Consider the following 21,900-nt stretch of genomic DNA (forward strand, 5'->3'; position numbering starts at 1 on the left):
ATTGACAGGATAATTAATGAACTGAACTGTGGCTTGCCCTTGCTTACCCCAGGTGTGCACTCTTCATATCTGATAACATGGTTCAGATGGAGTTAAGTTCTTTACATGATACACGTTGGGCATTTTTTTTTTTATCATGCATGCATGCACTTGGGTAGCATGGACAACCTAAAAGCAAAACTAGTCAAATGAACTGAGCAAAAATTCCCCACCTGCCACTTAGCCATGCTCCAGCTCTTCCATCAGAAACAGGCAATTACTGATGTGGCGGAGATGGTGTCATCTGAAAAAGTTTAAGGATGAAAAGGGATTGCTTAAACATGCATGCAGAGCTTTAGGTGAAAATACCAAGGACCCGGATGGTTCCTCCTCCATAGCTGATCACCAATGCTGTTTTCATCTACCCTGAACTGCAGAAGTGTTGAGGGTTAGAAGAAGGAGGTGGTGAGGTAAGCAGGAGAAAAGAGGAATGAGAGAGAAAAAGCAAAAGCAATTAGTACACAAGAATGAGAAAGCAGAAATAAAAGCCACAGAAAAAAAGAACCACACGTATCCTGCCCTGCTTTTAGCTCAAATATGGCTCTCCAATCCCCTGCCCCAGCAGTGTCCATAGCTCCTTAAGTAACCACCAACCATGTAAAGAAAGACACCAGGAGAGGCAGCAAGCCCCAGGGCACTGAGGCAAGGTCTTGCTGTGTCTTTGGTACAGTAGACAATGTCTACTGCATGTAGAAATAGGTCTGTTGGTTTCTGCTTAAATTAAGGTGGAAGTTCAGCCTAGGAAATGGAGGACAAATTAGTTCTAAAGAGGAACTGAACAGCTAGGAGAGCTGGACCTTTGGAAGGGGATGTCCTGAGTTTCTGTATCATGCTACCCAGGGTGACTGCCCTAGATCTCATCAAAAGAGCTAGCTTAGCCAGACATGGTGGCACATTCCTGTAATCTCAGTTACTCAGGAGGCTAATGCAGAAGGATCACAAGTTTAAGGCCAGCCTCAGCAAATTACAAGACCCTGTCTCAAAATAAAAAATAAGGGATGGGGTTGTGGCTCAGAGGTAGAGCGTTCATCTAGCATGCGTGAGGCACTGGGTTGGATCCTCAGCAGCACATAAAGTAAAATAAACATATTGTGTCCACCTATAACTAAAAAATAAATATTTAAAATAAGTAAATAAATAAAAAGTAAAAAGGGCTGAGTATGTAGCTCAGTGGTAGAGCATCCCTGGGTTCAATACCCAGTACTAAAGAAAAATAAAATAAAAGCTAACTCCTCCTCTTCTCACTGTGAGACCATAGTAGTCCCTCACTTAGAACCTTCCTAACCTCCATCCAAACACATATAAACCTTAAGAGAGATCTAATAGGGGGATAGAAGAGGAGGCAGATTGAATCAGAAGTGAGAAGTGACAGACATGGCCAGGCAAACTGATGAGACAGGAGATGATGTGGCTGAATGAATCACTAGGCTGCTGTGAGCCTTTGTCCTGAGAAGCCACATCCTTCTGTGGCCTCCAGGCTGCTTCCTGTGCTGCTCACCAAGAAAAAGTCACGGCCAGATGAGCCTCACTTCCTTTTTGGTCAAGCTTTGCAGGATGGCAAATCAAGGGACAGCCATAGAGCCAGCACATTTGAACTGCGGCAAGGCATTTGAACAAGAGGAGCAATGTGGACTTTAGGTGACTCCATGCCTGACTGAATGATTGTATCCAAAGCACTATGACAATGGTGCCATGTTTGCCTGGAGGGGGTCTCTCCAGGTCATGCTAAGGTGCTCTGCCTGGCTGAGCATTCTTTACTGGCAGGTTGGATGAAGGCAAAGAGGGCAGCTTACCAAGTGTTCAATTGACAGAGAGTCAGGAGGTAGCCTAATAAGTCAACTGACAGAAACAAGAAAGATTCAAAAAGATCTAGACAGGCTAGAATGCTGGATCAAAAATAACAAGATAAAACACAGAATCCATAGTTAAATTCAAGAAATTAGATGCACTGGGCAGGCTCGAGTCCATGAGTGAAAAATGAAAACAGTGGTTTTGGTTGATTGCACACTCGATATAAATTACTAGCATGAAATATTTGTTTTAAAAAAAGAGAAAGCAGCTTTATAATGCATAATAAAGTGGTCAGATCCAAAATAAAGGAGATAATTATCCCATGGAATTCTTCATATTGAATTCTGTTTGAGATGCCTCAAATTAAGCAAACATGCATTGAAAAACATGAGTGAGGGGGTCTGGAGGGGAGAGAAGCAATTGAAGCAGTTGGAACAGTTTCTCTGGGGAAAGAAAAATGCATGTGAAGAGTGGAGAGGATGAAATAGCCATATCCAAATATTTTAAAGTGATGTTAAAATGAATTAGATGCATTGTGTGTAATTCCAGATGACAAGAAAGTGGTTGTTTCAGACAGACAGATTTCTACCCAATATGCAATAGAATTAACTGACATTTTGAGATATCCATATAGAGAACTTCCTGTGACCAGAAGTTTCTAAGCTGAATCCATTAGGGATGCAGTGAACAGGATTAGGGGGCACACTGGATGGCTTTAGGTTCCCTTCCTACCCTGGTTTCATTTATTCCATTTAACAGATATGTATCGAATTTCTATACACTGTGTATATAGGGAATGGAGAGAAAAACAGAAATGAGTCCCCGATCTGTTGGCACTTCCATGTATAGTTAAGGGCAGAGATAGACAATAAACAAATAAACAGATAACTACAAGCAAAATCTTAACTAGAAAGCAAACAGGATGCTCATAGGGGAAACAAGGAAGGACCTCTGTGGATAAAGCAGACAGAACAAGTTTCATTGAAATGATACTTAGGGGCTGAAGGATGAGAGCTGAGATTTTAAAGAATTAGGGAAAGCATTCCAGGCAGAAACCACAATTTGAGCAAAGGCCTTAGGGTAAAACAAAGCTTGGCGTTGTTGAGGTACAGAAAACAGGTCAGGGTGGCTGGAACACAGCAGGCAAGGAATAGGGTGGCAGCAGGTTAAGGGGAGAAATAGGCAGCAACAGATCCAGGAGAAGGGACCAAGATAAGGATTTCAAATGTTTATCCAAGTTTAATAGAGACCACTGATGAGTCATGCTTTTAAAAGATTGATGAGTTCTTTAAAACCATTTTCCTACTGAAAGAGTAACATAAAAGGCTGCTCTGTTACAGCTTCCAGGTTAACTCAGAAAGTAAATGTAGAGGGAATAAGCTGGAACATAGCCAGAGTTTTCTTAGCCCCTAAGGAGGCTCAAAAACTCCAGTCTTCAGAGTACACTAGGGGAATCTACCATAGTGCCATCTGCTGCCTTCTAGAAGAAATACAACTCAGGGCCAGAGAAAGCAAGCACAGACAAGGAGGTCTTGAGGCTCCAGTTTAGCTGGGTATGTGAAATGGCTCAGGGAACTGAGGGCCTCAGCAGCTTCAGGGAGCAAGTAAGCAGCGTCCTTGTACTCCAGTAATATTTGAAAGGAAGGATAAGTTGAGGATGAAGTTAAAATTAAGCAAAGTAACTAGTACAGAGTTGAAGGCAACAGGGGAATTTCCCTTGGTATAAAATATTAAGTTAGATACCAAAAGGGGATGGGTGAAAGGAATAAAGAAAATACAAGACAGGATTAATTTCAGAAAGAAGGTCAGGATTAAACAGCAAGGTTGAGCGGTAAGCGGGTTTAAGAGGTGTTATGGTGGAAGTACAGACATGTAGGGCTCATCGCTGCTCTGCGACAATAAAATAATGTTACTTGCTGTATAAAAAAGTGGGGAAAAATAAAAATCCTGCCACCTTACATAAGCACTATTATTATTTTGGTACATTTCCGTTGCCATTTTCTCCTATGTGTCCACTTTTAATGGTTTTATTGGATTTTTTTAAATCATAAGAGCAATATGTGCTAGTTGTAGAAAATAAAAACTGCACAAAACTTCCCAGAGGTACATAAAAGGAACCATGCAATATGTAGCCTTAAAAGTTAACAATTTATGCTGCTCAAAATATTTTTGACATGACTACAGTGAGAGGATAAACAAGCAATGTTAATTAACTATTACTATTTCTTTGTTTCCCTTGGATCAATACAATTAATGAAAATAAATACCAATTAATAGCATATTTACTTAGGTTTTGGTCTAAGTTCCATACAAACCCATAAAGGAAAAATCCTTTCAAGACAATCTAAAAAGAGAAAGATGATGGATTGAAAAAAAAAAAAAACTGAAAAGGAGTCACTAGGGAAATGCAAATTAAAACAAAAATTTTATGCCTACTAGAATGACTATAATGAGAGAGAGAGGGAAAGAAAGACAGACAGACAACAAGTATTGGTGAGGATATAGAAAACTTGGAATTTCACACATGGCTGGTGAGAATATAATGGTACAGACACTTTGGGAAACGGTTTGGAAATTTTTTAAAAAGTCAATTTTTTAAAAATTTGATCCAATAATTCTACTGATGTATCTATCCAAGAGGAATGACAGAAAAAAATCCACATAAAGACTTGGATGTTAGTGTTGATTAAAAAAACATTATTTCATAATACCAAAGTGAAAACAACCCAAATATCTATCAACTGGCAAATACTATTCAACAATAAAAAGGAGTAAATACTGATACCTGCTACAACATGGATGAACCACAAAGGTTGTGGCCTAGTGGCAGAATGCTTGCCTCGCATGCCTGGAGCACTGGTTTCGATCCTCAGCACCACATAAATAAATAAAATAAAGGTATTGTGTCTATCTACACCAAATTTTTTTTTAAAAGCATTATGCTAGATGTAAGAGACAGAAGCAACAGACTGACTACATGTTATTATGACTCCATTTTTATGAAATATCCAGAAAGCAAACTTACAAAGACAGAAAGATCAGTGGTTGCCTTGAGGACAGGGGTGGTAGTGTAGATTGACGACACACAGTTTGAGGAAATTTTTGGGGTGATGGCAATGCTCTAAAACTCAATTGTTGTTCAATACAGTGAAAAACAAACATATACACAATGAATTGCACACTTATTTTAAAAGAAGATGTACTTGCTTTGAACTATTTTTGATATAACATTTTAAGAACAATAAAATTTAATACTGTGAAATAGACAGTCTCTTGACTTTTCAGATTATAAGCAGATTTGTCCTCACTCTATCATCCTATGCTTATATCAAAGAACAAGTTAAAAATAGTCATATATTTGAAAAGCACAAAATGAGATGAGATTGAAGTATTTTTATGTATCTGTAAGCAAAAGGAATGAAACTGAAGAGGATGGGCCATCTCTGTGGTTTTTGTGTTAATATGCTGCTACCTAGTGATCATTTATAAAATGGCAGGACTTTTGTGGTTGTTTTTTTCCTTTAGTCTTGGATTTGTTGAGTAATGTATGGTTATCACAACAAACACCTAAATGCTTGGAGATGTAAGTTCAATATCAGAATGAATCACTGAACAATTGATGCTTTATAAAAATACTATAGTAGCCAAGAACTGGATTGGGAATCTTAAAATATGTATTACAGTCCCTAATCTGCTGGTGTAAAGTAATGTATGGTTATCACAACAAACACCTAAATGCTTGGAGATGTAGGTTCAATATCAGAATGAATCACTGAACAATTGATGCTTTATAAAAATACTATAGTAGCAAGAACTGGATTGGGAATCTTAAAATATGTATTACAGTCCCTAATCTGCTGGTGTAAACTTTGTGACTATGAGTCAGGACAAAATTAATCTATGGGCCCTATCTGGCTCCAAAGTTCTAGGAGAGGACCTGCACAGAAGTGATCAGGCGCATGGTCTTGGGGCAAGCTCCTTAGCTGTTCTAAACTTCAGTATAGTATCCTAATCCTTAAAATGAGGATAAAAGAATGCTCATTGCTAGGGTAATCGTAAGCACAGAATGTAGCAATATATGTAAATGAACTTAGAACATACCTCAGGAATAGTTAGGATGTGAGGATGCTCCCTCTTGGGTTGAAACTCATAGGTTAAAAAAACCCCTTTATCTGCCAGTTGGAAATTAGTTATTCCTCCTTACCTCACTTGAAAGCAACAATCAAAAACCCCAGATGTTCAGAAAACAAAATGTTGGGATGGGGGTATACCTTAGTGGTATAGCACTTACCTAGCAGGTGCAAGGTCCTGGGTTTGATCCCTAGCACCACCAATCCAAATGATTCTTAGAATTGTCAGCTGATTGGGAAAATACATTTAAACAATTCAGTTTTCAAAATAATGAACAAAAATTGCATAGCGGCTGAATTTTTATGAATAATTTAAAACCTGGAATTGCTGATCATTTTAAAATAGTTACAGGGATGTCAAGAGGTGACTGTTACAGATGATCTTTTCACCACTATATCTTAGGATGTCTGATAAGTTTAATAGATGTTAGTCAGCACAATGCTTACCTGAGAAAATGCAATTCCCTTAGAATTAAACTGAGTGTTTGGACCACACTGTCGTTCATTCCACAGTTCAGAGAACTAGCATGCTTAACCATCAACACCATCTGAAATTAAAGGGTTTTTACTATTTTATTTCTTCACCCTTTAGGATATTTCCTTAGAGTATTAACATGTTTAGATTAATAATTTTAGTTTTCACTTTCTATGTAAATGTTTTGGCATTGCTTACACATTCTTAAAAACTGTTTTATTGAGGTATCATTTTGATGGCACCAAATTCACCTGTGTGGGCTGGTATGGCGGAGCATGCGATGTTGAGACAGAGGGATTACAACTTCAAGACTAGCCAGGGTAACTTAACAAGAATCTGTCTCAAGATAAAAAATAAAAAGGACTGGGTATATAGCTCAGTGGTAGAGCACCCCTGGATTCAATCCCCAGTGTACCAGAAAAACAAAAAATATCTATTTGAAGTATACAGTTCTGAGTTTTAGTGTAGCCATTAGTATATAAGTTTTAGAAGAATTTCAATATATTCTTTGATCAGTCCCAAAATGAAAGAATTTGTTAAATTATTAACCTTGCATTTAAACCAACTAGATCTAAGACCAAGCCTAAAAATTTACTTTGAATAAATCAAGTTTTCAGGAAAAACAAATTCTCGACTCAAAACTAAGAGGCCCACAAAGCACATTCTCCAAAGTTTCTCCAGTTTTCTATAGACTATGAATATAAACATAAAATATATTTACAAATTAAGAGGCATTAATACAAATATGCTCATGTATACTGAAAAATGTATATTGTATACATCAGTTTTTTTCCATGAGGCATAAAAATTAATTAAAAATATCTTTAATTATGATCATCTTTCATCCAATGTCCAAGGTATTTTTTTTCCACGCTTTTAAATATGCCTAGGTGAGCTAAGCTGTCCAGGGATGAAATTTGAACTAGCACATCCCCAATTTAAGGAAGAAATATTCCCCCTTTCTGTAATTTGTTGTGTACCCTTTTGTGGGCTTGAACCTGAGATATCTGCTTGTAGAGGAAAATCTTCTTCATTTTTGTTTTGTTTTGGTACTGGGGATTGAACCAAGGGGTGCTTAACCATTGAGCTATATCCCTAGTCCTTTTTATTTTGAGACGGGGGCTTTGAACTTGTGATTCTTCTGCCACAGCTTCCCTAGTCACTAGAATTACAGGCCTGCACTGCAATTCATGAGAAACTTCTTTTTAAATGTGATATTTGAAGACTTGATTTTGTCTTATTGTTTCAAAATAATATTATTCAAGAAAATCAACTACCATGCCCCTCCTCCTACAAATCCAGTATTTATGTTCCCATATATATCATCTATTAAACATGTACATAAAAATCTCTAAATTACAAGAATTATAACTGGGAATAATGATAATGCCTCCACTTGTTTGTTTCATCTCTCTTATCTCAAGAGTTGGTGTTTCGCAGAAAAACTAACTTCACTTTGGAAATTCCAGACATTTCTTTCTCTAGCCCTCAGGAGTTTACTGCTAATTCCATTCATCTTGACATTTAAATATTATTTCATATTGCTATTTAAGTTTTCAATATGTGCCAGTTCAGTCTCCTCTATTCAGTAAGCTCCTTGTCTTTATAATATTTGTTTTAAACTTTGTGTGAATGTGAATACATGAATTTTGTATTTCCCAAGTTCTATTCCACATTAGACACACAAAAGTGTACTTAGTAAGTACTGTTAAATTAATAAATGATACCACAGATTTGTCTTCTAGACTCCCCATAACATTTACATTTGTCATATAGCCCAGATTTCCTAGACATTACAGATTTTCCATCCTCCTGTCCCTGTAACAGTTGCATGTGCCACTCCATATGCCTAAGACATATGGTCCTCAATTGCTGTAATATGAAGCCATCTCGATTGCAACAAATCTTTCCTATCTATTCCTCCATTTCTGTCGACTAATAGAACTGATAACAATTTCAAATACATTCCCCTTTGTTTCCTTCAACTTTTGGTTTTTTTAAATTACAAAAGCACACTAATAGTGGCTGGGGCTGGGGCTCAGAGGCAGAGCGCTCGCCTAGCATACGTGAGGCACTGGGTTCGATCCTCAGCACCACATAAAGTAAAATAAAGACGTTGTGTCCACCTATAACTAAGAAATTAAAAAAAAAAAAAAGCTCACTAGTAGAAAAGGTGTGATAACATAAAACATACAAAGTAAATTCTGCCTTCGCTAAATTTAAACACTGCCCTCCTTCCACTTTGCCACTTAAACAGTGCTTTCACACTAAGAGGGCCTAGGGACCAACTAGGCAGAAGGCTGTGGCTCAGTGCTTGCCCAGCACGTTCAAGGCCCTGGATTTGATTCCCACACGGGAAAACGAAAAGAAAAAAGAAAAAAGCAAAGCCGGTTACGTGGTCGAAAGGATTCTAGCCCTGGAATTCAGACCTGTGCACCTGTCCATACATCGCCCACTCAATGACTCTTTGAATTTGGGTGAGCTTTGGGATTAGAAGCTGCCCATCTCAGCAGGTTGTTGAATGAAGAGACTTTTATGTGCAAGTACTTTCTGAAATCTAAAGCGCTAAGCAAATTTAAAGGACTGTTGTGGGTCTCAGAGAAGTTTTTCTGCCTGCGTTATTGCAGACTTTACAATTCACCGCGGCTGCCATAAAGGACTGTCCCCATCACCCAGCTCCCGCCGCTCAGGCGCCGCCAAATTCAGTGGCTCCGCCTACAGTGACTGCTCCTCAGGACTCAATCGCAGAGGCAGCGTCCAGGCCAGGCGCCCAAAAGGGCCCGACTCAGAGATGGCTGCGAAGCTCAGGCCTTCAGTGGCTGGACTCGTGTTCCCTCTAGAGCCGCTTCTTGGTCTAAGTGCTAGACTAGAATCGCCTGGGCCTCCTTCTCGCTCTTCCTTCTTCTAGGATCTGCATTTCTTAGTCAGTGTAGTCTGGAAGCTTCTCCAGCCTCAGCCACGCCCCAGCCGGCAAACGTCAGGTCCTCCACTCCCCCTCATTCCGTCTTTGATTTCGGCGCGCGCCTTGCCTGAGGGCGGCTGTGATTGGCTGGAGATGAGCGAATTTGTTATATGATTGGTAGATAACAGCGAGGGCGGTGCTTAAGTCTCGGGCGGTGAATTGTGGGGGTGGGAGGGGGTGTGGCCACAAGAGGTGAATGATGATTGGCTCCGAACCGCGGCGGGACGGAGTAAAAGGCGGAAGCGGAGGTTGGGGTGCGGGAGAAGGAGCGCTATGGAAGGAGTCAAGTGTCCGGAGCACGGTAAGAGGCCGAATGCGTAAGTCCACCCCACTTGCCCCTGCCATTGAGCTAGCGTGGCGTAATTGTTGGTGACCTCCTTGTCTCCTCAGGGACCTTCTGCCTTTTGAAAACCGGAGTTCGCGATGGCCCGAATAAAGGAAAGAGCTTCTATGTGTGCCGAGAGGACTCTTGCAGCTTCGTGAAGACCACCGAGTAGGTCTCGGGCTGGGCAGGATTCCCAGTGTCAGCCTGAGCCTCCCAGGGGAGCTGCTCGTCCCGTGCTGTGCGGGCACTCTCAGAGGAGTTGGTAATCCCGAGTCATCGGGGAGTTTGGGAAGAGGCCCCCACCAATTGTACTTGTGTGACCCGAGTCTGGTTACTTTCCCCTCCTGGGCCTCGGATTTCCCCGCGTGTAAAACAGGGATCCTTTTAGTTTCTTCCAGCCTCTTGCAATGTTTGATTTCTGGTCACCTGTCGCGCCTTAACCACTCCCTTCAGCTTGGACATTCCACCCTTCCTTTAAAGAAGTGAGGACAAACAATAGACCTATTTAAGAATAATCTGTTCCTGTTTTGCACTAGTTTTAGGCTGGACTGGTTTTTAAATATTTGGAGTTAAAACAGTGGTCACTGGATTATCAGTCCTTTTCTTAAAATAGGACTCTGTGTCTAAATAGTGATGTTGATGACAAAACTTTTCTTTTTAGGGATTAGCGCTGAAAGAAACATCAGTACTCAGGTTTACAGACTTGAAAACAGACCCAGAAACGTTAGGCATCTTCTCTGAAGTGAGAAAAGTTAAAATCTTGAGTGTTATTATTTTATTATTTTATCACATCAGGTGCCTACATTTTTTTAACTGAAAACTATCACATCATCAAACATTTCTTCCTGCTGTCTATTCAGCTGAACTTGGTAAAATTATTTTCTTAATATCATGTAAAGCATATAATGGATATTTGTAGTAGAAAATAAAGTATCCTTTCAATATGTTTATTAATTTCTCATGTTCCCCTTCCATGAATTATATGATTTGTATCTTTGTTTTGCTTTGAAACTAAGTCAAAGACTTTGGATCCTTTTTCAGACTTTTACCAAAAATAATTTTTTAGCCCTCTAAAAAGTTTTTTTTTTTTTATTGTTTTAAAGAAATTACTGGGAAACAGTTTAATACAAAGTGATTTTAGTATTTGAGTAAAGCAGTCAAATGTTAGGATAGAAGGAACCAATAAATAATACTCAGGCTCTCTTAGATCAAAAGCATATCATTATATCAGCGTTTACTGGATTTGTGCTTGTCTGTTTGTTTTGGTACTGGGGATTGAACCCAGGGCAATGAGGTACATCCTCACTCCTTTTCATTTTTATTTTTAGACAGGGTCTCACTAAGTTGATGAGGCTGACCTTGAATTTATGATCCTCCTTTCTCAGCCTTCCAAGTTGTGGGATTACAGGCATGCAGCACCACTGCTGGCCCTTTACTGTTTATTTCTAGTTTCTAAATATACTGGACCTCTTAGATTCAGTACCCAGCACGGATTTTGAGAGATACAAGCATGTTCGCTTTCATAGGAGTTAGCATTGGTCCTGGCATCTGACTCAGATTTACGTCAAGATAAACATGCTCCTATATAGGGTGCCATTTATACAAATGTACTGCTACATGAACTTGTTCACATGAGGACAAATATTTGATAAACTTGACATATTTAGAATATATCTGATAACCAGAATATAGGCCAAAAATGTTTCACGAGTCATAGGAGAGTACTTTAGACCTTTACACAAACCTGTTTACTCTTGAATGTTATACACACTTAATTTTTTTTTCCTAGTAAGTTGGGAGAGAGTAGTAGTTTGCGTATGTCAGACAAGAAGTAAATTAGTTACATATTGTTAGAGGTAAGCATGTGAATAATGCTATGTGACAGCTTATAGGTTATTAAGGTATAAAGATTAACGGAAGAACCTGAGGAAAATTCATGTAGGGCCTCACACCTAATCTTAGACTTCAGTCATTAGTCTGTGGTATTGCAGTGTAGAGTCAGTGCAGTTGTAAACATTTGAGTCATCAAGAAAAAGGTCTTTATCATCATGCTTTATTTGAGAAGTGGAAAGAAATGGAAGCTATCTACCCTATGCTCAGAAAAAAGCATATAGATAGAGGAGTGTGTGGGATTTACAAATCCATTAGAGGCTCTCCACAGATTCTTGGTTTAAACCAATAGTTTCAGTTTATTTTTAGGATGTTGCTGTATTCCTTGCTCTTAAAACAAAATGTTCTTTTTTTTTTTTTCTCTAGCATTCCTGTTTCTCATTGTTTATTGCATGAGGACTTTGTGGTAGAGCTTCAGAGTTTGTTTCCACTACAGGGCAAGAAAGAATGCAGGTAAGTATCCAAAAGGAACAGTTTTCTATTCCCCTCCAACCCAAAGAGTCTTAGCTGAGATATTTTTTGGATTTTTTTTTTAAAGTCGCCATTGAAAAATGAACAGCATTTCTATATGTATTGAGTATCTTCAGAGCTGTTATTCCCTAACTGCTGAGCAACTCATTAATCTGAGAAGCCAGACTTGTGGTTAATTTCTGGGTAGACAGCTCTACCATTGTTCCTTTCTAATTTGCAGGGAGCTAATAACATCAGCCCACCAACTTACTTTCATTTAGTTCTGGTAATAGAACGAGGTAATATGTAAAAAGGTCTAACAAATGGTAACTCAAATTGTAGTTTCCTTTCTATGGGGATTGGGAAAGGCAGGGAATTCTGTAAAATGAAAGCTTTATTTATTGCAATGCTGGGGATTGAATCCAAGACCTAAACTAAGCACACACTCTACCTCTGATTATACCCCCAGTCTCAGTTGAGCAGATATGTTAGTACGGCTTCAGGAGATAAGGTTGACCAGGAAGGCAGGGGCCAGGATGTGATGGTCTTTATATAATATTCTATATAAAATAATTATATTAACATTAAACTATTAGAATAACTATTTTTGTATTTTTAGATCTCTGCCTCTCCCACTCCAAAATAGATAATAAAGTATCAATTTCACAATTTTTATATACATGAGTAAGCCCACACTACTGTTTCCTTAATTGATTTACATGTATAATAAGATGCATAGAACTTGAATTCAACTGGTTGAGTTTTGAGAAATGTATATATCCACCCATAAAACTAAGCTCCAACTCAAAATATCACCCCAGTAACTACCATTTTCTTCATTCCAATTAATTCTGCCCCTCTCTACTCAGCAGTCAGTTTTGGTTTTTATCACTTGAGATTTGTTTTGCGTGTTTTTGAACTTCACATCAGTTAAATTATATTTTATGTATTCTTGCATCTGACTGCTTTTACTTAACAACGTCTGTGAAATTTATCCATATTGTGTCAGTAGTTCACTTTTTATTGCTAAATTTAATTCCATTTATGAATGTACCATCATTTATTCTATGTACTTATTTGCTTTCCGAAAATCTTTAGTGAAGTATCTGTTTAAATATTTTAAATATATTTTTAATTAAAATTTTCATTGAGTGATCTTAGATTAACTTGCAGTTTGTAAAAAATAATGTAGCAAGGTCCCCTGTAGCCTTTACCCAGTTTCTCCCAATAGTAACATTTGCAAAACAATCAGGATATTGACATTGATACAATGTACTGATCTTATTTGTAAAGTGAACTTTATACTTATACTACTTTGTATATGTTTAGTTTTATATAATTTTGTACATGTGTAGTTTTACATATTCATCATATTCAGTCAGAAAAATGAATAGTTCCTTCACCACAGGATTCCTTCTGTTCTGCTTGTGTAACCATACCCTCCTTCTCTCTTCCTCACCCCCAGGAACCATAAATCTGTTCTCCATTTCTAAAATTTTGTCTTTTCAAATTTGTTACATTATAGAATAATACAGCATAACTTTTGAGATTTTTGCCTGTTTTAAAAATGTTGTTATTTGTCTTTTCACTATTGAGTAGAAATAGTTCTTTGTACAAGTTTTTTTGACATATTGTGGATTTTTTTTCCCTCACTCTTTGGTTTTCATTTTCTTAACTTTTTTTTTGAAAAACACAATTTTTAATTTTTATGAAGTCTGGTTTATTATTGTTTTATGATTTGTGCTTTTTGTTTTCTTTCTAGAAATCTTTGCCTATGCCAAGATCACAATATCTCCAGTAGATAGATTTTCAGGGATGTAGATTTTTTTTTTTTTTCACTTAGGTCTATAATCTGTCTCAAATTAATTTTGTGTACTGTGGGTAGAGGTTCATTTACTTTTTCATGTGTTACCTAATTTTATTTTAGTGCCATATTTTGAAGATTTTCCTTTCTCCATTGAAATCATTAGCATCTTTGTAGAAAATCAATTGACCGCATAAGATTGGTCTATTTCTGAGGTTGCTAATTTGTGCCACTGATCCATTTACATATTCTTACACAATCAGGTAAAATAGTATGAATCTTCCACCTTTGTCCTTTTTCAAGATTATGTTGGCCATTCTAGGATTTTTGTATTTGCTTATAAAATGTAGGATCAGCTTTTTAAATTTCCACAGAAAATCCTGTTGGAATTGCATTGAACTTATATAGATCAATTTTTGGAGATCTATATGAGTTTTTCAATTCATGAACATGGCACAGTTGTTTATAACCTTAAAATTGTTAGATCATTTTCATCATAGCGTTTTTGTGCCCCTTTTGTTCAATTAATTCCTCATTGATTATGTTTTTCAATGCAATTATAAGTGGGATTTTAAAAAATTTTCATCTTTACATCATTTTCTGCTGGTACAGTGGGTCTGGTAAGCCTTTATTACATGAAATCTGGATGTACTCCTGATATTTAAAATCATTTTCATACCACTAGGGATCTGCTACAATACAGAAACACTGTCGTAGGTGGCAGAAGGGAACTGAAGGATTTCCAATTTGCATTAAAAGGATCATGGTGATTAAAAAGTGAACAGAATGGAAGCAAAAGGCTGAAATAATAGTTAGTATTGAATACCTACTACACGGCATGTTCATTAGCTCTTATCTTTCATTTCAATAGCTCTATTTTACAGGCAGAGGAGGAAATGCCACTAGAGAGGTTAGAAAAGCCATTGAGGTCCTGTGGTTTTGAAATGACTTTGCTGGGACTCAGATCCAGCTGATTGCAAACATACCTGCTTTCTCTAAGTGAAAGAAAGACATGGGCCTGAATGGAGGCAGTGACAGTGAAGCTGAGGGCAGTTAGGCAGGAGAAAATTTGCAAAGAGAATTAGAGTTGATAAGACATGTTTCCTGGTAGGGCATTTCTATCCACGCTCTCATCTGGAATAGTGAGAAAGTCGGCAGCCCCGACTTTCCTGAGCTGTGAGTATTCCTAGAGAAAGTGTGGTATGCTCAGTCTGATGTTTGGCACATTATTAGTGCTCAGTGAGTAGTTGTTAAGTTGGGGTTTCTGGGAGATGATTTTATATTAAGTGGGACAGGGAGGGAAAGGTAACATCAGTAGAGGATTTGGGTGTGTTGTAAGAGGTATAGCTATGGACTAATTGTGTATGAAGTGAATGTGAAGTCAGCTATAAAAGTAAATGTGCAGCTCTGAGTGGAGAGCTAGGCTGAAGGTGGAATCTTGAGCACTTGTCATTAACAGTCCTTGTGTTAGGTAGATAAGGCAAGTCTGCTAAATGTTTTCTTTTTGCCCAGATCCAGAACACTCACTAGGAGATAGGTACTGAAGCTTTAAAAAGATAATTTTGGGCTGGGCATGGTGATGTATGCCTTATAATCCCAGCGGCTCTGGGGGTTGAGGCAGGAGGATTGCGGGTTCAAAGCCAGCCTCAACAAGAGTGAGGCGCTAAGCAACTCAGTGAGACCCTGTCTCTAAATAAAATACAAAATAGGGTTGGGGATACAGCTCAGTAGTTGAGTGTCCCTGAGTTCAATTCCCAGTATCCCTCCACCCCCAAATTATTTTGGGCCAGGCTTAGAGGTACACACTTGTAATCCCAGCAACTCCAGAGGCTTAGACAGGAGGATTTTTAGTTCAAAACCAGCCTCAGCAATTTAGTGAGGTCCTAAGCAACTAAGTGAGACCTTGTCTCAAAAAATAAAAAGGGCTGGAGATGTGGCTCAGTGACAAAGTGCCCTTGGGCTCAATTCCCAGTACCTCCCACCCTCCCCAAAAAAGATGAGTTGGGACAAATAAAATACAACAGATTAAAAGAAAAAACAAAAAGCACCAGGTACAGACTGAGAATTTAAGCAGAAATAAATAAGCACATAGATGATGATTTCCTTAGCAAACAGGAAGGGCATTTAGCCAGGACTTATAAGAAGGATATTGAGGACTGCCTATCCTTCTTGCAAATTGAGTTTTCTGTTCAAGTACTTGAATGTTTTATACCCTCTGACTAATACTATGATGTTGATTATGCTAGGCTTAACAAAGCCAGGAGACAGGTGCAACAAAGGAACGGAGTAGGGAGTAAATGAAGTAGGGGGTCAGCCATGGTTAAGATGCCTGTTTTTTGTACCCTGTGGTATAGCTGCATTTGCATGTAGTTCTTTGATTTAAACGCCAGATGGCATCACTCTCCAGCATGTGACTAGCTCTTTGGATATGGCATTCTGTGTACAGCAAATAAGGAAAACTAGGATAGACTCTCAGAAACCCACAGGGAAGAAATCCTGCCTTGACATATGGCACACTCTGTTGGGCCTTGTCTTCAAGCTCCCAAGTTCAGGTTCTCTCCTTTTTATCTATCTGCTGTTCTTTTCAAACACATGTGATCAAAAGAGATGGAAATACTCCTTTGTCTACAAATAGGTAAAACATTTTAGTACTTTAAATAGCTGGTTGTAGTGGATGTACACAATGTTTTACTTTTAATAATACCTACATGTCTGCAAAACTCCTGTGTTGTGGGTGATTGGGTAAAATTGAGCTGCAGCGTATCTAGCTCCAATATAATGGGTGGAGTGATGATAGAGAAGCATTTGGGCATGAGCCAGATCCCTGCAAAGGCCCTCAGGCCCACCAACCATGAAGAACCCCACTCATAAAGTCAGGACTTACTAGGTGCTGTAGAGTATCATGCACTGTGGAGGCCAGTGAAATATTCTTGTTTGTAAAGAATTTTAGCCCTTTGTGGTATTTGTATGGCAATGACTTTTTCCCAGTTGCCTGTTACATATTATTTTCTTTAGAGTATTTTTGCCACATGAAACTTTAAAACTTTTATGTGGTTAAAATTACTAAATTCTTTATCTTTCAACTTTAGAATTTTATGTCATCTTAGAAAAGCCTTTTTCACTTTAGGGTTACAAAAACATTCATCTCTGTTTCTTCGAATACTGTATTTTCCATTTTTGTTCTATCTTGAATTTTAGCATAAAAGAATGAGGTAAAATCCAGCTTTATGTTTTTTAGTGATGGAGCATATAAAGATGTAGACTCTACCCCTAAGGGTCCTTTGACACAGTTCGGATAAGCATTAGACATAGCAAGATGGGGAGCACTCCACCTGCCAGTTAGAGCACTAAATTGAATGTGTTCAAATGTGACTCTAAGATCAATAACCTGTTAAAAAGGTTACTGAGAATGTGGAAGAATTGAGACTTGAACTTGGCCTTGAGTGACCTTAAAAATGTTCAAAGGACAAAAAGTGTTATAGGCAAAACAGCAATAAGTAGAAATGCGGATAATAAATAAACAAAATGATTGGCAAGAATGAGTTTATGATTTAGCTCTACATTTATTAATGCATTTAATCTTCAAATTGACCAGAAGGCATAAATGTTATTGTTTTCTACTTCACAGAGGAAACTGCCACAGGGAATAGTCAAGTACAGTGTCCAGTGTCTGATGGCTCAGAGCTAATTGTGTGGTAGTGCTGGGATTCCAGCCACCCGAAGAAGGTTCTGGAGCTTGAGAGACTCTGCCTTGCTGAAGTGAATAGGCTTGGCAGTGCTGTGCTGGGTTGGACAGTTGCTCTTTTTTTTTTTTTTTTTTTTTTGAGAGAGAGAATTTTAATATTTATTTTTTAGTTTGCCCATGGACAGTTGCTCTTAATAAGAAGGGAGGTTTTACCTTCTGGTGAGGAAATAGGATTGAAGAGGTCTGGCTTCCTCTAACTGGTTTTGTCTTCATTATTGCTAATAACCTCTGTCCTGAAAAATAATTAATACACTGCAGAAATTATACTGTTCCTTAAGTAGAATCAGTATCTGCTTTCTCTATGAGAATATATTTCTACTTTTCTACTGTCATCTTCATGGATTTACAATTTGCAGTATTGGAGATTGAACCCAGGGGTCCTCTGTCACTGAGCTATAGTCCCAGTGGCTATTTTTTTTTTTTTTTTGAGACAAGGCCACACTAAATTTCCCAGGCCAGCCTCAGATTTGCAATCCTTCTGCTTCAGCTTTGTGACTAGCTGAGATAACAGGTGTTCCTGGTAACAACAATTTTTTTATTCTAAAAATAGAGAAACCCACCCAGATAACTAATCTGGATTAATTAAATTAATTAATCAGTTTTACTTTGCTATATTACTTAAGAATGTTAAGTAAAGCATTTTAGGACTATGCCCAACACATGGATACTCAATATGGGTTTTCTTCTTTAAGTTTTGGCCTTCCTTGAAAGTCTACATGATTGGGCTTTAAAATAGATCCTGTCAATGAAATCCTTCCAGTAAAGATTCCATTGTCCATGAGGAGGGGTTTGATTAAGAATGATGTAACATCATGAAGATGAAAACTTCAACTGTAAAAAAATATATATATATAGATAGATAGATACATAGATAGATGGATGAAAACTTCAGTTGCAAAAATATATATAGAGAGATAGATGTATAGATAGATAAATAGATGAATGAGGAAACTCTTCATATATACATTCTTACGGAAGAATTTCCAAGGTATATCAAGTAAAAAAAAAAACAAAAAGAAAGATATTTAGTACAGATTGAGTATACCTTTTTTGAAATGATTGGGATCAGAGGTGTTTTCAGTCTTCACATTTTTTCAGATGTTTGAATATTTACATGTACATATGAGCTATTTTGGGAATAGGACCCAAATCTAAACATAATTGGTTTTATGTAACCTATTCACATGGCCTAAAGGTAATTTTATGTACTTTTTAAACATTTTTAATATTTAAATATTTAAATTTAATAATTTCAAAAATAATTTTAATAATTTTGGCTTGACTATGGACTTGAAAATCTTTGGAAAGGTGAATAGAAAGATAAGAATGGTTACATATTGGGAGGGAGGTGAATAGGGTAAATAGAGTATGGAGGAAGCTTTTCTCTCTTTTTTTATTCCTTTGATTGAGTACATTACCTATTTAAACAAGTATGCACTTTTAAACCTCTAACTGATTCATAGTTTTTAGGAATCATTTTGGTTAATGAAAAAAAATCAGTTGGTTCAATTTTATTTATTAATTCTTAACCATTATGTACAAAAGACAAAGCATAGTTGGGACTACTGAGAAAATGCATTGTAATTTGTCAAAGGAATACCACAGGTCCTGTGGTAGTTCCTAGTGTCAAGATTATGCACATTCGATTCCCCCATGATTTAGTTTTATATGTGCCTCTGTTTGTACTTTCTATGAGTTGGAAATTGGATGGAGAAGTTTGATCCCATTCGGGTTTGTTTTTAGTTTGTTAGGCTTATTGTTTTGTTTTTGTTTTTGCAGCATCCATTTTTAAGTGGTATTGTGGCCTCCCTTCCAGCACATACAATGTCTGGTTATCTTTTTCTGATTTTAGCAGCCATTGCTGATCAATGTCTCCCTTTCAGTCATTTTTTTCTTTTTCTTTTTTTAAATGAGCTAGCTTTTTTTTTTTTTAAATGGCTTTATTTTATTCATTTACTTTTTTATGTGGTCTTAAGGATTGAACCCAGGGCCTCACATGTGCTAGGCAAGCGTTCTACCACTGATCCACAACCCCAACTTCCTTTCAGTCCTTCTTTATAGAGTAAAAAGAACAAACCTGTCTGTTGTCTCCGGTTACCAGGTCATCTTTGCCTTCCTAGTTCTTTAAAATATCCTGTGCTTTTTATGTGTATATTAGAGTTGGTTTCAAATGATCTCCCAAAGCCAGGATCAAATAGTTCCCAGATGTTTTCTTGGATTAAAAATAAACTCACCTCTTATTTTAAGGATTTTCATAGTTGTAATTATTTATATTTCATTAGGTTATTCTTCCGATGCACGAGAAGCAAGGCAGAGGGAAAACACTGGTGTGGAAGTGTTCCCTGGCAGGTGGGGATTATTTGTGTTTTCCAACCTCATATGTTAAGCCTGTTTAACACATGGTGTTGACTGAAAAGACCCTGAAGCCTTATTGACAGGTGGCTTGTCATCAAACCATTTCTGAAAAACTTTCAACAAGGTAGACCCGGAGGGACTGTTATTTCAAAGTACCATTGTTACATTCAAAATTTAATTATTTACCTCTTCTTTCACTTAAATATTTTTCAGGGTTTTTAAATACAATTGATATTCTATTTAGGAAAAAAATTAGATTTTCTTGGCTAACTTCCCTGTTTTCTTACAGATTACTACCTACTTGATATTGGTGTTGGCTAAGTTTAGATGTATAGATCAATAAATAGGTAGATAAAACTAGGAGATAAAACTAGGAGACAGATATCTGATGCATAGGGAACTAGATCTAGGGAGGCAATGAGACTTGTTTTAGCAGAGATATAGCTTAAATGTATGATTCTGGATTCTTCTAGTGAAACCTTCGGAAAGCCAAAATCAAAGTGAGCATAGTAGGACAGTGTTTAGATTGGGGAAAAGTTCATCTTGAGAGATTGGGCTTTACTGAAAAGTACACATTGTGACTACTATGATTGTAAAAGCACTTTGGTATAGTCAGGACCTGGAAAAGTGTGATTATGAACAGAGAAGGAACATGCATTGAAAGTTAAGAAACTATTCTATGTGAGTTTGGCATCTATTATTTTTTAGATGCAGAAGTGTTTAGAAATATTGGACTGCTTTTACTGTTACAATTTCCATTTCCTTTAGGAAAAAAGGCCACCTAGATAAGAGGGTTGCATTAATATTTTATATTATGATTAATTATTTTCATTGTCCTTAGGATCCTAATTCTAAAGAATATCCTGTAACCAATAAATCTCAGCACACATCTGAGCCATTTCCTCATCCTTCCAGTCAGCCCAGAAACCCATTCAAGGTTCTCGACAAGAATCAAAACCCAGCTCTCTGGAAACAGTTTGTCAAAGGGGGAGGGGAGGAAAATATGGCCGCTAAGAAGTCAAGGGAAAAAGGAGACCAGTCCATGTATCAAAAGCCTGACTCTAACTGCTCAATGGAGAAAGAGTTCTCATCTAGTCTGGTAATAAAGAAAAAGCAATCTGGAATTCAAGAGGAGGAGCAAGAAGAGACAACAGAGGAAACTAAAGGAATTACATCCAGACAGCACCCGGGGAATGGGCCGAGAGGACCATCTGTATCTCCTCAGGAGAAGTCAGATGGTGAGAGTAAAGATGTTCAAAACAAATCAGAATCTCCAAGAGAAAAGGAAACCCAGTTTTTGCCTCAGAAGGTTCATGGTCAGAACCAAGTAAGCCAGCCTCAAAAAGGGGATCACCTCGGCAAGGAGCACCTCAAGAACTTGGAAGCTAAAGAAGCAAAGGCAAAGGATGGCCCAAGCACGCAGACCTTCCAGAAAAGGCTGCCCCAGGAGCATTTCCAGGCACCCTCTGGGACCCGGGGACCTGCTCCTAAAGGACAAGCAACACCAGGGCTTTCCCTGGGCGAGGGGTGCCCTGCTGCCTCCAGCAGTAGTGAAAGTGAGGAAGATGACGTTTCCTGTATCCCAGGAAGCCCCCTACTCTTTGACTCGACTATGGACTCACCAAAGTCAGAGAACCTTCAACTCCCTGTTCAAAGTGTGCAAAGAAAATCATCTGCTTCCTTGAACGTTTCCAAGAAGAAAGAACCCTCCGATCCAGCTGCCCAGCGTGTGTACCTTACAACACAACTGAAACAAAAGAAGGTAACTCTTGACTTGTGCTTTATTTCTAAGGTCAGAGCATCATTTGCGGTGTGCAGCTAGGAGACCCTTACTATTCAGTATATTCATTGGGAAGGTTTTTTAAGTGGATGTTAAGTTTCTGCCTTTCCTATACTTTCAGGGTTAGTAAGTGAGCTGAGCTTTGGAAAAAATC

General features: G+C 37.9%; 1 protein-coding gene across 5 annotated transcripts in view; it reads left to right on the forward strand.

Annotated features, from left to right (window-relative positions):
- Positions 1-9,623: 9,623 nt before the first annotated feature.
- Ttf2 (transcription termination factor 2) overlaps positions 9,624-21,900 on the forward strand; it is a 39,618-nt gene continuing 27,341 nt past the window's right edge. For 4 of the 5 annotated variants that reach the window (XR_011708913.1, XM_027940247.2, XM_071618225.1 and 1 more), the window contains exons 1-5: positions 9,624-9,698; positions 9,788-9,890; positions 11,979-12,065; positions 19,894-19,960; positions 20,808-21,728. Coding sequence is in view for 4 of the 5 variants with exons in the window: in XM_027940247.2 (XP_027796048.2) it covers positions 9,671-9,698; positions 9,788-9,890; positions 11,979-12,065; positions 19,894-19,960; positions 20,808-21,728 (1,206 nt within the window). In the remaining variant the exon portion in view is untranslated. Of the gene's footprint in view, positions 9,699-9,787; positions 9,891-11,978; positions 12,066-19,893; positions 19,961-20,807; positions 21,729-21,900 lie in introns of those variants that run through there. The other variant, XM_071618226.1, reaches the window with a different exon arrangement.

Source organism: Marmota flaviventris, chromosome 10, assembly GCF_047511675.1.
Source record: "Marmota flaviventris isolate mMarFla1 chromosome 10, mMarFla1.hap1, whole genome shotgun sequence".
Taxonomy (NCBI): Eukaryota; Metazoa; Chordata; class Mammalia; order Rodentia; family Sciuridae; genus Marmota; species Marmota flaviventris.